The sequence below is a fragment of the Cervus canadensis genome, chromosome 7 (assembly GCF_019320065.1).
Source record: "Cervus canadensis isolate Bull #8, Minnesota chromosome 7, ASM1932006v1, whole genome shotgun sequence".
Lineage (NCBI taxonomy): Eukaryota > Metazoa > Chordata > Mammalia > Artiodactyla > Cervidae > Cervus > Cervus canadensis.
In genome coordinates, this window is record NC_057392.1 from 28,697,488 (window position 1) to 28,714,966 (window position 17,479).

Genomic DNA, 17,479 nt, shown 5'->3' on the forward strand with positions numbered 1-17,479 from the left:
ACATTGAACCAGATGGACCTAATTCATATCTACAGGACATTTCATCCAAAAACAGTAGATTTCACTTTTTTCTCAAATTCACACAGAACTTTCTCCAGGATAGATCACATCTTGGGCCACAAATTAAGCTATGGTAAGTTTTTTAAAAAACTGATCTTGTAACAAGCATCTTTTCTGACCACAGTGCTATAATATTAGATATCAACTATAGGGGAAAAACACAAATATATAGAGAATAAACAACCAAGAGCTATTTATTCTGAATAGCCAAGAGTTCAGTGAAGAAATCAAAGAGGGAATAAAAAAAAATACCTAGAAACAAATGACAATGAAAACATGTCACCTCAAAACCTATGGGATGCAGTAAATGCAGTGCTAAGAGGGAAGTTTACAGAAACACAAACCTACCTCAAGAAACAGGAGAAACATCAAATAAACAACTTAACCTTTCATCTAAAGCAATTAGAAACAGAAGAACAAAAAGAACCCCAAAGTTAGTAGAAGTAAATAAATCATAAAGCTTCAAGCAGAAATAAATGAAAAAGAAATGAAGGAGATAATAGCAAAAATCAATAAAACCAAAGCTTGTTCTTTGAGAAGATTAAAAAAATTTGACAAATCATTAGCCAAACTCAGAAAAAAGAGTCAACCCAATAAAATTAGAAATGAAAAAGAAGAAATTACAACAGACAACACAGAAATACAATGTATCACAAGAGATTACTACAAGCAACTATGTGCCAATAAAATGCACAACCTTGAATAAATGGAAAAATTTTTAGAAAATTAAAACTTTTCAAGACTGAACCAGGAAGAAATAGAAAATATGAACAGACCAATCACAAGAATGGAAATCAAGACCAAAGTAAAAAAATCTTCCAACAAGCAGAAACCTCGGGCCAGATGGTTTCACAGGCAAATTCTATGAAAAGTTTAGAGAAGAGATAAACACCTATCTTGCTCAACTCTTCCAGAAAATTGAAGAGGAAGGAAAATTCCCAAACTCATTCTACTAAGCCACCATCATCCTGATACCAAAACAAGACAAACCACAAAAAAATCACGTACTAGTGTCACTGATGAATACAGATGCCAAAATTCTCAACAAAATTCTAGGAAACAGAGTCCAAAAATATGTTAAAAAGATGATACATCGTGACCAAGTGGGCTCTATCCCAAGGATGCAAGAATTCTTCAATATACACAAATCAATCAATGTGATATACTATATTAACAAACTGAAAGATAAAAATCACATGATCATCTCAATAGATGCAGAGAAAGCTTTCAACAAAATTCAACACTCATTTATGATTAAAAAAAAAAAAAACTCTCCAGAAAGTAGGCATAGAAGGAACATACCTCAACAAAATAAAAACCATATATGACAAATCCAAAGTAAACATTATTCTCAATGGTGAAAAACTGAAAGCATTTTTTCTGAGATCAGGAACAAGACAAGGGTGCCCACTCTCACCAATATTATTCAACATAGGTTTGGAAGTCTTAGCCACAGTAATCAGAGAATAAAAAGAAATAAAAGGTTTCCAGATTGGAAAAGAAGAAATAAAATTCTGTTTGCAGATATTTCACATAGACAATCTTAAAAATGCCACCAGAAAATTGCTAGAGCTAATCAAGAATATAGTAAAGTTGCAGGATGTAAAATTAATACATGAAATTCCTAGCTTTCCTATACACTAACAATGAAAAATCAGAAAGAGAAATTAAGGAAACAATCCCATTCATCACTGCAACAAAAATAAAATGCCTAGGAATAAACCTACCTAAAGAAACAAAAGACCTGTATACAGAAAACTATAAGACACTGATGAAAGAAATCAAAAACAACACAAACAGATGGAGAAATATACCATGCTTTTGGATTGGAAGAATAAATATTTTGAAAATGACTATATTACCCCCAAGCAATCTACAGATTCAACGTAATCTTTATCAAACTACCAATGGCATTTTTCACCAGAACTAGAGCAAAAAAGCTCACAACTTATATGGAAACACAAAAGATCTGAATAGTCAAAGCAATCTTCAGAAAGAAAAACTGAGCTAGAGAAATCAACCTTCCCAACTTCAGACTATACTACAAAGCCACAGTCATCAAGAAAGTATGGTACTGGCAGAAAAACAGAAATATAGACCAATGGAACAAGATAGAAAGCCCAGAGATAAACCCACACATCTATGGGCAACCTGTCTTTGACAAAGGAGGCAAGAATATACAACGGAGAAAAGACAATCTCTTCAATGAACAGTGCTAGGAAAACTGTACAGCCACATGTGAAAGAATGAAACTCGAACATTTTCTAACACCATACAAAAAAAGAAACTCAAAATGGATTAAAGACTTTAATATAAGGCCAGAAACTATAAAGATCTTAGAGGAAAACATTGGCAGTACATTCTTTGACATAAATTACACCAATATCCTCTTTGACCCATCTCCTAGAGTAAAGGAAATAAAAACAAAAATAAACAGTGACCTAGTAAAAGGTCAAAGCTTTAAAAGTCCAAAGCAAAGGAAACTATAAAGATTGAAAGACAACCCTCAGAACAGTAGAAAATAATTGCAGATGAAACGCCTAACAAAGGATTAATCTCCAAAATATATAAGCAGCAACTTATACAGCTCAATATCAGAAAAACAAACAACCTAGTAAAAAAACAGGCATACTTAACCAGACATTTCTCCAAAGAACACATACACATGGCTAATAAATACATGAAAAGATGCTCAACATCGCTCATTATTACAGAAACGCAAATCAAACTAACACGAGCTATCTGTTCACCCCAGCCAGAATGGCCATTATCAAAAAATCTACAGACAAGTGCTAGAGAAGATGTGGAGACAAGGGAACCCTCCTACACTCTTAGTGGGAATGTAAACTGACATAGCCTTAATGGAGAACAGTATGGACATTCCTTTAAATACTAGGAATAAATCTACCATTATGATACAGCACTCTCACTCCTGGGCATATACCCTGAGAAAGCCAAAATTCTAAAAAAAAAACATGTACTCCTATGTTCATTGCAGCACTATTTACAATAGCCAGGACATGGAAGCAACCTAGATGTCCATCTACAGATGCATAGATAAAAAACGATGTGGTACATATATACAATGGAATATTACTCAGCCACGAAAAGAGTGAATTTGAGTCAATTCTGTGGAGGTGGATGAATACAGAGTGTATACAGGGTGAACTAAGAAAGAGAAAAACAAGTGTGGTGTATTAACACATATATATGGAATCTACAAAAGTGGTACTGGTGAACTCAGTTGAGAATGACCTGTGGACACAGTGGGGGAAGGAAGGGTGGGATGAGTTGAGAGACCAGCTTTGACACACACACACTGCCATGTGTAAAAGAGATGGTTAGTGGGAAGCTGCTGTGTAACTGAAGATGCCTGGCCTGGTGCCCTGTGATGGCCTAGAGAGTGGGATGGGAGGAAGGGAAAGAGGCTCAAGAGGGAGAAAGGAAAGGGAAGTGAAGCCGCTCAGTCACGTCCGACTCTTTGCGACCCCGTGGACTGTAGCCTACCAGGCTCCTCCTTCCATGGGATTTTCCAGGCAAGAGTACTGGAGTGGGTTGCCATTGCCTTCTCCAGGGGATTTTCCCAACCCAGGGATCAAACCCGGGTCTCCTGCATTGCAGGCAGAGGCTTTACCCTCTGAGCCACCAAGGAAGCCCTTAAGAGGGAGAAGACATATGTATAATTATGGCTGATTCAAGTTGTTGGACAGCAGAAACCAACACAGCATTGTAAAGCAATTTTCCTTAAATTAAAGAGAGTTAGCATTTTTGTGGAAACGGGCATGGGTTTGAATTCTGGCTCTGCTGCTTATAATTTGTGCTTGTGGTTCTTTGCATTAGTGTCCTCATCTGTAAAATATAATAGCCATTATAATAATAACAGATTTGGGGGTTAAGGATGAAATGAAGTCATGTATTAATTTAAAAAGAGTTTAGCACAGTGCCTGGTACATAGTTGCACATAGTAAATAAGCAGTAACTTATTACTATTATTAGCTACTGTTATTCCTAATGCATTGTTCCATCAGGTGAGACAGTGTATGCAATGCTGAAATCAATATTGGTCCCCGAAGAATTCCATCTGCACTTTTTTGAACTGAATACTTTCTGATTTGTATTAGGCATTTATTTTTTTGTACACACAGAGTATACTCTATCAGATTATAGCCTCCTTTTAAGACAGGGCCTCTGTCTGAATCTTATTTTTTTTTTTAATCTAAGACTAGCATGGGGTTTAATTCAGAACAGGAGCCAAACAAATATTTGCTGCATTAATATTCATAGAAAAATTCACTTAAATGCTTGGCAGAGTCCTTTCCTATAGCAAGTCCTGGCTTCCCTGGTGGCTCAGACAGGAAAGAATCTGCCTGCAATGCAGGAGACACTGGTTTGATCTCTGGTTACCCGGTCCAGTATTCTTGCCTGGAGAATTCCATGGACTGTGGAGCCTGGAAGGCTACAGTCTATGGGGTCGCAAAGAGTTGGACACGACTAAGCAACTAAATACATACCAATGGTAAAGGCTACCACTGCTTCCTGCATCACCACCACTAACATCACCCAGTTATTTCTTCAGCTATCCACGTTTTATTCCATTATCAAAGGGCCCCAATGAAAAAAGTGTTGCTAACACTGTAGAACATTGCTTTAGTAATTGCAACAAATGATTGCATGAGACCTACAGAAGCAACCTGTGAAGTCAAATCATCCACGTATCTTGAACTCACAATTCACGTTAACTCTGCCATACTCAAAATCTTCAAGGAAATCACCCAAACTATAATAACTATACAATAAATTCCTGAACAAAAGTGAATGCTACAACCTGTCTACAGTTTAATATTAACAGAAGACTCAGTTTGTCTCCCAAAGAGCATCCAGATGGTTGAGATTTCCTAAAGCATTCATGAGATGTGTCACTACAGTTCAGACATAACCCCAATTCTACCACTGACCTCTTTCACACATGTACTAATATGAAAGTAGGTTGTTCAGCTAGGGGACTGTTTTGATGGGTGACTCAGAAGCCAATTCTGCTGCATTTAATTCCAGTACAGATTTTAGTGTAGCAGAAGATATATGTATTCAAATTCAACACGTAACAACAAAATTTGGAAGCAAGCTAAGTGTTCAAGAGATAAACAGTTAAGTACATTCCTTCACTGAGAGAAACATTATGAGAGAACAGAAAAATCAGTATGAAGCTTGCAGCAATATGTAAAATGTGTAACATGTGTGCAAAGCAGGATATGTAACTGAATAAAACTATGTAAGCCTGTGTGTGTGTGTGCTCATTCGCTCAGTTATGTCCAGCTCTTTGTGACCCTGAGGACTGTAGCCCACCAGGCTCCTCTGTCCATTGGATTTCCCAGGCAAGAACACTGGAGTAGGTTGCCATTTACTCCTCCAGGAGATCTTCCTGATCCAGGGACTGAACCTGAGTCTCCTGCATCTCCTGAACTGGCAGATGGATTCTTTACTACTGAGTGACCTTGGAAGCGCATGCAAACATACATGCCAAAGAATGTGTTCCACTCCACAAACATCTCAGTGTGCTAAATTATCTGATTTGTGATTGTAAGAAAATTTTATATGGTATAATGTTGAAGCTGAAACTCCAATATTTTGGCCACCTGATACGAAGAGCTGACTCATTTGAAAAGACCCTGATGTTGGGAAAGATTGAGGGCAGGAGGAGAAGGGGATGACAGAGGATGAGATGGTTAGGTGGCATCACTGACTCAGTGGACATGAGTTTGGGCAAACTCTGGGAGCTGGTGATGGACAGGGAGGCCTGGCATGCTGCCATTCATGGGGTCACAAAGAGTTGGACACGACTGAGCAACTGAACTGAACTGAACTGATAGTATCTATATAATTTTTCTCAAAAATTAGCAGAACCCTGAGGGTGTACTGGGAAACAGTGGACAGTGTGTAGAAGTCATGAGTCCTATACAGAACTAGTATTTTAGTTTCATAATCTTGAGGGCGTGGAGTTTCTTCTGACAGGGTCTGTTTCGCTATTGACACTCTGACTGCATAATTCTTTGTTGTGAGGGGATGTCCAGTGCACACCTCAGGGTGCTTGGCAGCGTCTGTGGCCTCCACCCACCAGCTACCAGGAGCACCTTCCAGTTATGAGAACTAAACAGTGTCTCCAGACACCTCAATATGCCTCTTAGGGTGGAGTAGGATGGAATCACCTCCAGGTAAATTTGCAAGAGCTAACCACTAAATGAGGTCACAGAGTTCACATGACTTGGTGACTGAACGACAATAAGAACAAATCACTAAACACCTTTCCGGCTTTAATACGTTATGACTGATTCAAAGTAAAAAAGATACACTGACTTTAAAAAAAAAAAAAAAAGCTGATTATAGATCACAGTCAAGTTAGAAAAATATTGGCTTGATCAAAAAATTTGTTCGGGTGTTACAGCAAAATCCAAGTGAAATTTTTGTCCAACCCAATAAAAATGTAAAGCAAAATCTAGGCAATTCCCTTGTGAACAACTCCAGCCTAGTTTTAAGAAGGAAGTGTTCCTTCTCATTACTTAATAAAATTCATTGAAAAGAACATCAGTTGAAGTTGTCCTAAGGCCAGGGACCACTTAAAGCTATGAGTGAGCCCTAAGCTGAGTTTGGGTTGGTATTCCACATTTTAAAAAATTATCCTGTCCCTGTTTAATCTTGACAGTAGACTAATCATGCCTTAAGTATTAACACAGCATCCTTAATGGAAGTGCCAGTCTCACCATTGGATCAACAGCTGAATTTAATTAGCATTAAACTATCATTTTTCATTACATAATTCCAAAGAACTATGTGTAATCCATTGGTGAGTAACTAAGAGGAACTGAATTTTCCAAGGAATTTTTATATTGTGGAGGTCTTGGTCAAAATGTGTAATGGTATCACTATATAATCTCTTGGAGAAGGAAATGGCAACCCACTCCAGTATGCTTGCCTGGAGAATCCTGTGGACAGAGGAGCCTGGTGGGCTGCTGTCCACAGCATAGGGTCGCAGAGAGTCAGACACAATTGAAGCGACTTAGCGTGCATAACACGCATATGATCTCCACATATTTGGATCTTAAAAATGTTTCTTAGATAGATGTTAGATAAAGAGATGGGTGGATGAATGTTCAGTGCTCTTGGGTGAGTTAAATAAAATTATAAACCAGTTCACCTGGATCCCTTCGGCAATAGGCATTCTTCTGTTCTGTGACACTATCAGTAGTTACTCAGTTGATTTTGGCTGAGAATGCAGAGCAACTCTGGTACGCTAAAGTGGTCGCATGCACAGTGGTTCTTAAACATCAGCCTGGATGAGAATCACCTGTGTTGCTTGTTAAACATCAAAGGGCCAAGCCCCACCCCCCAGTTTCTGCTTCAGCAGACCCAGGACGAGTGCAGTTCTAGGTTCCCACGTGGTGCTGACACTGATGGTGTACAGATACCCTTCGAGAATCACTGGGATAGTGGATCTCAAAAATGAGTACCTACAGAAATCACCTAGGGTGGTTTTAAAGCTTGTAGCTTTTTCCTAGCTACACACACACCCCTAAATATGAAGAAGTAGTACTGAGAAAGGCTTAGGAATCTGTGCTTAGGAAGGGTTTCCAGGTAATTCTGATACAAATTGTCTTTGAGCTGCGGTAAAAGGCAATGCCAAAGAATGCTCAAACTACCACACAGTTGCACTCATCTCACATGCTAGTAAAGTAATGCTCAACATTCTCCAAGCCAGGCTTCAGCAATACAATGAACCATGAATTTCCAGATGTTAAAGCTGGTTTTAGAAAAGGCAGAGGAACCAGAGATCAAATTGCCAACATCCACTGGATCATCACAAAAGCTAGAGAGTTCCAGAAAAACTATTTCTGCTTTATTGACTATGCCAAAACCTTTGACTGTGTGGATCACAATAAACTGTGGAAAATTCTGAAAGAGATGGAAATACCAGACCACCTGACCTGCCTCCTGAGAAACCTGTATGCAGGTCAGGAAGCAACAGTCAGAACTGGACATGGAACAACAAACTGGTTCCAAATAGGAAAAGGAGTACGTCAAGGCTGTATATTGTCACCCTGCTTATTTAACTTATATGCAGAGTACATCATGAGAAACACTGGGCTGGAAGAAGCACAAGCTGGAATCAAGATTGCTGGGAGAAATATCAATAACCTCAGATATGCAGATGACACCACCCTGATGGCAGAAAGTGAAGAGGAACTAAAGAGCCTCTTGATGAAAGTGAAAGAGGAGAGTGAAAAAGTTGGCTTAAAGCTTCACATTCAGAAAGCTAAGATCATGGCATCCAGTCCCATCACTTCATGGCAAATAGACGAGGAAACAGTGGCAACAGTGGCTGACTTTATTTTTCTGGGCTCCAAGATCACTGCAGATGGTGATTGCAGCCATGAAATTAAACGACGCTTAGTCCTTGGAAGGAAAGTTATAACCAATCTAGACAGCATACTAAAAAGCAGACATTACTTTGTCAACAAAGGTCCATCTAGTCAAGGCTATGGTTTTTCCAGTGGTCATCTATGGATGTGAGAGTTGGACTATAAAGAAAGCTGAGCACAGAAGAATTGATGTGGTGTTGGAGAAGACTCTTGAGAGTCCCTTGGACTGCAAGGAGATCCAACCAGTCCATCCTAAAGGAGATCAGTCCTGAGTATTGATTGGAAGGACCGATGCTGAAGCTGAAACTCCAATACTTTGGCCACCTGATGCAAAGAGCTGACTCATTGGAAAAGATCCTGATGCTGGGAGGGGTTGGGGGCAGGAGGAGAAGGGGACAACAGAGGATGAGATGGTTGGATGGCATCACTGACTCAGTGGACATGGGTTTGAGAGGACTCCGGGAGTTGATAATGGACAGGGAGGCCTGGCGTGCTGTGGTTCATGGGGTCTCAAAGAGTCGGACACGACTGAGCGACTGAACTGAAAGGAAGGAGTGGAGCGGGCCAGGAAAGAAGATGGAATTAAAGCTGAATTGGAAACCAGAGTAGCGAGGAAGCAGCAGAGGGAGAGGACTAGGTAAAGAGACCGTGGTTGTGTTTCTTATGATAGAGAGTGATACACAACTCATTACCAGCTGCAGTACTCTGGGAACTAAAAATTCTTCAGTGGTTAAGATTCCTGACTTCTGCAGGACTCTCAGTTCAACGGCACAAAAATTAGCTATTGGCCACATGAATCACATTATAAATGAGTATTATGCATAGCATATGGACGTTATCAACCTTTTATTTGTGCAATACATCTGGAACATATCAAAGCTCATCTCTTGGTGACTAAATAAAATATCTGAACTACAATTTATTCTCCTTGAGGATGACACATTATACAGAAAGTTCTTAGCAGCTTTTAACAACCAGCTAACAATGATTTTAAAGAGAAAAAAACAGATAAGAATAGTACAAAGTCCCTAGACAATACTGATGATCTGAGACTCAGATTTATCATAAAGGAAAAATATATATATATATATATGTTATCCATAGGTCTGAGACTCTGTTTCCAGGAAATTACAACTTGACATAATCCTCCATGGAACTCTCAACACACTTCAACCCACTGCAAGAGAAATTGTGTGAGGTGGGGATAAGAGAAAATTGACACTTTTCCCTATAGAGCCATGCAACAATTATTTCTTCAGCCAAATTAGACCTTAAACTGGTACTTTTATGAGTATCTCCATTCCCAGACATCTGAAAAACCAAGTGAAAAGTCTTTCTATTATTACTGAACAATGTTCATTAAAGATGGCTGCAAAGATGAGTTTCTTTTTTTCCCCCTTAAGTATCCAATTATTTCTGCCTTTCTTGAAAAGGTTCACACTTTTGAATTACCAGACTTTAAAATGCTTACCTCTAACCATACTATCACAAATGACCATTTAGTATTTAAAAAACTGCCAAGAGAATTTCTCTTTTTCTGTTTTTAAAACTTTAGCATGATAAATTCCCGGGCCTTGAGAACTGTTTTAATTCCCATATCATTAGAATGAATACCCCAAATTAACTGCATTCATTAAGAAAAACAATTTTTTATTCTCTTCTTTAAGCTATGTCTATATAATGATAATATCTGTTTTAAATAAGCAATGAACATACTTGAATACCTTAATGCCAAGGAACTATGTACATGCAGTTTTACTCTATTATCTTTTTAAAAAAGTCTTATTTTTCAACTAGTGATTGATTGACTTTTTAATTCTGAATTCTAGCTTCTATAAAGGAAATTTTAGCTATTTTTAAAGGTAAAATTCAAACTTATATATTTCAGAAATAGGGGGAAACATGGGGACATGAGAGTTGAGCCCAAAGAATAGAACATTTATTTATCCAAGGAAGTTACTAAGAATTAGTATTATTCATTCTTGTGAATAATTGGCATGCAGTTGGCCCCCTTTTCTTTCAAACTTGCATATGCTAACAGTACACATGATACTTATGATATAATGCTTTAAATGTTTGCACTCTGGCCAAATGAGCATTTTGAAAGACTCCAGATGCATAGATGGAATAGCTGACCAGTCTTTTAGAATGTCACCCTTTAAAAAGAAAATAAGGCCAAAATTCTATGTATCTGATTTGTTTGAAACTATTAAACTCTGACAAAAAGCATTTCTGCTTTGCCATTAAAATGTATACAGTAGACAGTGGAGTATTTAATTTATTTCCAGTGGGAGGGAGGAACCTTACACCATCTTATACATTCACAAATTCTGGGGCACTGGCCAGGGCAACTTTTAAGTTATTTTAACTCCTCCTTTGCTATGGTATTTCTCTATATTGCCTCCTTCTACGTCACACTAACCTAAATTGTGGCTTAAATTGTGGCTTCTAGAGAAATCTTAAGTTTGGTGAGAATATCAGGGATGTTTCTTAGGGCTTACCAGTGATTTCCAGAATGGTACCTGTGACCATTTAAATCTTCAAATCAAATAAAAACAGCAGTTGTAGCCACCATCTTGAACTTGAAAAAAACTTGCTTTTTATATCATGCTTGTTTCTTTGATTCCCTATTAGTGTTAAAAAAATGAAGATCAAGTTATTCAGTATAACTTTTCATTTCCTTACCAGATGTGAGACTTGTGATTGCTTCAGAACCCCAATCTTCTTCATATTTAGTCATTAATTTCTGTGGCATGAGCATCTGGCTTGGAATGTAAACCAAGTGGTCACTTCCATTGTCCTCCAGTACAAAAGGTGCATCTCTCCTAGCACTCAATCTCTGACCAATGATGTTCTCTCCTGAAGAAATCTCATAAGGTGCAGGGGTAAATCTAGAAGATAAAAAGGAAGGTTTTAGGTGAACTAAAACTTTAGGAAAAGTTTAAACTTCAGGGAAGTTTTAGTTTTATTTGTATTAGGGGAATATAAACAAAACATCCCAATGATTTAATATGGTTACTTAATTACTTCTTAGAATGATAGTTGGGTGTTAAAAATCTAAACTTATTTCAATCAAATAATTCATTAAGATTCATTACACTACATGGGGAATTCTACCAAACATGTAGAGAAGAACTAATACCTATCCTTCTTAACCTATTCAAAAATATTCAAGAGGACAGAACACTCCCAAATTCATTATAAAAGGCCACCAATATCCTGAAACCAAAACCAAAGACACTCCAAAAAAAAGAAAATTATATGCCAGTGTCTTAGATGAGTATAGGATGCAAAACTTCTCAATAAAATATTAGCAAACTGAATCCAACAGTATATAAAAGAATCATAAACCACATGTCAAGTCAGATTTATTCCAGGGACACAAGAATGGTTGAAAATACACAAATCAATCAGTGTGATATACCACATTAACAGAAGGAAAGACATAAAATCACACGATCATCTCAGCATATGCAGTAAAAGCATGTAACGAATTCAACCTTCATTCATGATCAAAGTGGGTATAGAAGGAACGTATCTTAACATAATAAAGACCATTTATGACAAATCTGCAGCTAACATCATATGCAATGGTGAAAAGCAGAAAGGTTTTCCTCTAACTCTAGGAACAAGACAAGGATATCCACTCTCACTACCTCTATTTAACATAATTCTGAAAGTTCTAGTCATAGCAATCAGATAAGTAAAAGAAATAAAAGGCATCCAAATTGGAACAGAAGAAACAAAACTGTCCCTATTTGCAGATGGAATGAGACTTTATGCAGAATATCCTAAAGGCTCTACCCCAAGAGTATCAGAACCAATAAATGCATTAAGCAAAGTCACAGGACACAAGATTAATATACAGAAATCTATTGCTTTTCTATATATGAATAATGAACTCTCAGAAAGAGAAAGCAAAAAATCAATCCCATTTAAAATTGTATCAAAAAGAATAAAATACCAAGGAGGGAAAAGACCCATACTCTGAAAACAATAAAACATTGATACAGAAAATTAAAAATGATACAAAGAAATAAAAGATATAATTTGCACTTGGGTTGGAAGAATTAATATTGTTTAAATGGCCATGCTACCCAAAACAATCTACAGATTTAATGCAATCTCTATCAAAATATCCATGAAAATTTTTCACAGAACTAGAAAAAATAATCCTAAAATTCATATGAAACCACAAAAGACCTTGACTTACCAAAACAAGCTTGAAAAAAAAAAAAGCTGGAGACTCCATTCTCCCAGACTTCAGACTATACTACAAAGCTACAGTAATCAAAATAGCAAGGTACTGGTACAAAAATAGATGCATAGATCAATGAAACAGAATACAGAGCCCAGGAATAAGCCCACACACTTATGGATAATTAATCTATCTATGACAGAAAAAAGCAAGAATGTACAATGGAGAAAAGACAATCTCTTCCATTAGTGGTGTGAGAAAATGGAGAGCTGTATGTAAAACAATGAAATTAGAACATTTCTTCACACCGTATACAAAAATAAACTCAAAATAGATTATAGACCTAAATGTGAAGACTGGAAACCATAAAAGTCCTACAAGAGAACATAGGCATGAATCATAGCAATATTTTTTGGAACTGTCTTCTCAGGTAAAAGAAATAAAAGCAAAAATAAAGAAGCAGGATTAAATTAAACTTAAAAGCTTTTGCACAGCAAAGGAAGCCACTGACAAAACTAAAAGAGAACATAGGGAGCAGGAGAAAATATTTGCAAATGATATGTCTTATGAGGGGTTAGTATTCAAAAGAGATAGATACTTCATACAACTCAATGCCAAAAAAACAACCCAATTAAAAAAAGAGAGAAAACCCAAACAGATATTTCTCCAAAGAAGACATACAGATGACCAGCAGGCACATGAAAAGATGCTCAACATTGCTAATCACCAGAAAAATACAAACCACAATGAGATATATCCTCACACCTGTCAGAATAGCAAACATCAAAATACCAAATGTTTGAGAGAACATGGAAAAAGGGAACCCCTGTATACTGAGTGGGGATGTAAATCGGTGCAGCCATTTGGCAGAGCAGTATGGAGGGTCCTTAAAAAAACCTTAAAAAAAAAAGAGAGCTTCCATATGATCCAGAAATTCTTCTCCTGGGCATATATAAGAAGAAAACAAAACCACTAAAAAATACTAATCTGAAAAGATATATGCACCACAATGTTCATAACAGTATTATTTACAATAGCCAAGATATGGAAGCACCCAAGTGCCCATCAATGGATGACTGGTTTAAGAAGATGTGGTATATATATATATATATATATATATACATACAATGGAATATTACTCAATCATAAAAAGAATGGAATATTGCCACTTGAAAGTACATGAATAGACTTGGAGAATATTAATAGTTAGTTAAGTAAGTCTGAGAGAAAAACACAAAATATGGTATTATTTATGTGTGGAATATAAAAAATAGTACAAATTAATGTATATAGCAAAACTGAAACAGATTCACAGATGCAGAGAAAAAACTTGTGATTAGCACAGGGGAGAAGGTGGGGGAGGGGCAGATTAATGGTATGGGATTAAGAGATCTGAAACTATTATGTATAAAATAGATAAGCAACAAGAATATTTTGTATAGCACAGGGACTTATAGCTATTATCTTGTAATAACTTTGAATATAATCTGTAAAAGTACTGAATCATGGTGCTGTACCCCTGAAACTCATATAATATTGTAAATCAACTACACTTCATTTCTTAAAAAGCATATACTGATACATTTTTGTAAATTCCCATTTATCCTCCCCTCCTGCCCATTTGCTTAGAGCTTATGAAATAGTATTTAATATGTTGAAATAAATCAAATAAATCAAAGGCAATGCCAAAGAATGTTCAAACTAATGCATAATCACACTCATCTCACATGCTAGCAAAGTAATGCTCAAAATTCTCCAAGTGAGACTTCAACAGCACATGAACCGAGAACTTCCAGATTTTCAAGCTAGATTTAGAAAAGGCAGAAGAACCAGAGATCAAAATTGCCTACATCTGTTGGATCATAGAAAAAGCAAGAGAGTTCCAGAAAAACATCTACTTCTGCTTTATTGACTACACAAAAGCCTTTGACTGTGTGGATCACAACAAACTGTGGAAAATTCTTAAAGAGATGGGAATACCAGATCAGTAATCAACAGTTGGAATCGAACATGGAACAACAAACTGGTTTCAAATTGGGGAAGGAGTACGTCAAGGCTGTATATTGTCACCCTGCTTATTTAACTTATATGCAGTGTACATCATGAGAAACGCTGGGCTTGAGAAAGCACAGGCTGGAATCAAGATTGCCGGGAGAAATATCAATAATCTCAGATATGCAGATGATACCACCCTGATGGCAGAAAGTGAAGAGGAACTGAAGAGCCTCTTGTTGAAAGTGAAAGAGGAGAGTGAAAAAGCTGGCTTAAAACTCAACATTCGAAAAACTAATATCATGGCATCTGGTCTGATCACTTCATGGGAAATAGATGGGGAAACAGTGGAAACAGTGACAGACTTTATTTTCTTGGGCTCCAGAATCACTGCAGATGGTGACTGCAGCCATGAAATTAAAATACACTTACTCCTTGGAAGGAAAGTTTTGACCAACCTAGACAGCATATTAAAAAGCAGAGACATTACTTTGCCAACAAAGGTCTGTCTAGTCAAGGTTACGACTTTTCCAGTAGTCATGCATGGATGTGAGAGCTGGACTATAAAGAAAACTGAGCAAGAATTGATGCTTTTGAACTGTGGTGTTGGAGAAGACTCTTGAGAGTCCCTTGGACTGCAAGGAGATCCAACCAGTCCATCCCAAAGGAAATCAGTCCTGAATATTCATTGGAAGGACTGATGCTGAAGCTGAGACTCCAATACTTTGGCCACCTGATGAGCACTGACTCAAAAGACCCTGTTGCTGGGAGAGATTGAAGGCAGGAGGAGAAGGGGATGACAGAGAATGATATAGTTAGATGGCATCACTGAATCAATGGACATGAGTTTGAGCAAGCTCCAGGAGCTGGTGATGGACAGGGAGGCCTGGTGTGCTGCAGTCCTTGGGGTCGCAAAGAGTCAGACATGAGTGAGCAACTGAACTGAACTGAATTTGTCACTGAGTTTTGGATAAATGACAAGAAACTCATAGGTTACTTGGGAAAACTAAATAATGTGTCTCAGATTGATATCAGTCTCCACAGAAAACCTAGAATATGGTCATTTAAGTTACTATCAACTACCCTGAGAGGAATAAGACTATATAAAGCATATCTCATTGACATTATCCCTCCTAAAATGGTGCTTACATTTACATTCTTTGGAGTAAGAATGATAGTTTGAAAATGTTTTTGCTTTTATTTAGACAATTGTAAAAACATATTCAATATAATTTTATTCTTATTTTATCAATGGCTCTATGAGTGAGTGAGTGAAGTCGCTCAGTCGTCTCTGACTCTTTGCAACCCCATGGACTGCAGCCTACCAGGCTCCTCTGTCCATGGGATTCTCCAGGCAAGAACACTGGAGTGGATTGCCATTTCCTTCTCCAGGGGATCTTCCCGACCCAGGGATCAAACCGAGGTCTCCCTCATTGCAGGCAGACGCTTTACCCTCTAAGCTACCAGGGCTCTATACGCAATTTCAAATCCATGTTTACGTTTGCATTGATACTGGTGTTTGGCACCCACTACTTGAACTGTTGAGAGAGGAAAGGAAATAAAGTCTGATGTAACATATCAAGAATACATTCAAACCAAGCAAAACCCAGATGAGATGATGACATAGAGTGGGAATGATCACTTTATGGCCGTGTAGGTGAGGACGAGTGCTGGAGAATCAAGGCCTCATGAAATCAAGCAGAGCGAGCTGAGCTGCAACAGGCATCATGTTTTATATATCTTACCAATGTGTACTATGTTTTAAAAATGCATTGAAGTGTGGTTAATTTGCAAGGTTTTGTTAGTTTCGGGTGTATAGCAAGGAGATTCGGTTACATACATATACATATGAATGTGTGTGTATATATATATATATATACACATACAGATTCTTTTCCATTATAGGTTACTACAAGATATTGAGTGTAGTTCTCTGTGCTATACTGTAGGTCCTTGTTGATTACTTATTTTATACACTTCACTTTAATTTCAGTGTGTATATGTTAATCCCAAACTTTTAATTTATCCCACCTCCTTACTCTTTTCCCCTTTGGTTAGCACAAGTTTATTTTCTAAGTCTGTGAGTCTATTTCTGTTTTGTAAGTAAGTTCGTTTCTATCACTTTTTTAGATTCCACATATAGCCAATATCACATGATACTTGTTTCTCTTTGTCTGGCTTCCTTCACTTGGTATGATAACCTCCAGGTCCATTCATGTTGCCGCAAATGGTATTGTTTTGTTTTTTATGGCTGAGTGATATTCCATCATGTGTGTGTGTGTACCTCGTCTTCTTTAACCATTCATCTGTCAAAGGACATTTAGATGACTTCCATGTCTTGGCTATAAATGCTTTTTTGTTTTTAGGAATTCTATTTTGGCAAAACAGAATCATCCAATACACAAATTAGTGTCTTACTGAATTTCCTTGGGTTTGATGTATAAATTTGTTTTTGTTTGCTAGCTGCTTAGGAACTAGACACATATGGTATTTGTAGCTAGTTTATTTTTGTACATGCCTAAATGACATTATATTAGAATATAGTTCTGTAAGAATGGATTTTCCTTTAAATAAGATTATTGTCTATTCCACATTAGGAAACACTGCTTCACAGGGCATCAGTGCCATATTGTCCTTCAGGAGGTATGAACTGATGGATGCTCCTTGTTAAACTACCAACATGACAGGAACACTTTAATCTTCCCATTTTGCTCCTGGATATATGGGAAAGACTGCATCTATTCTGAGAAGCTCTTTACTTAATTGCAATGTGATCAGTCAGGGCCATTATGAGCCTAACTCTGAACTTTCACAGGCT

General features: G+C 37.3%; 1 protein-coding gene across 4 annotated transcripts in view; it reads right to left on the minus strand.

The window, feature by feature from the left end:
* COL6A5 (collagen type VI alpha 5 chain) overlaps nt 1-17,479 on the minus strand; it is a 156,252-nt gene that overhangs the window by 37,322 nt on the left and 101,451 nt on the right. For all 4 annotated transcript variants that reach the window (XM_043474754.1, XM_043474753.1, XM_043474752.1 and 1 more), the window contains exon 37: nt 11,157-11,362. In XM_043474754.1, the coding sequence (XP_043330689.1) occupies nt 11,157-11,362 (206 nt within the window). The remainder of the gene's footprint in view (nt 1-11,156; nt 11,363-17,479) is intronic.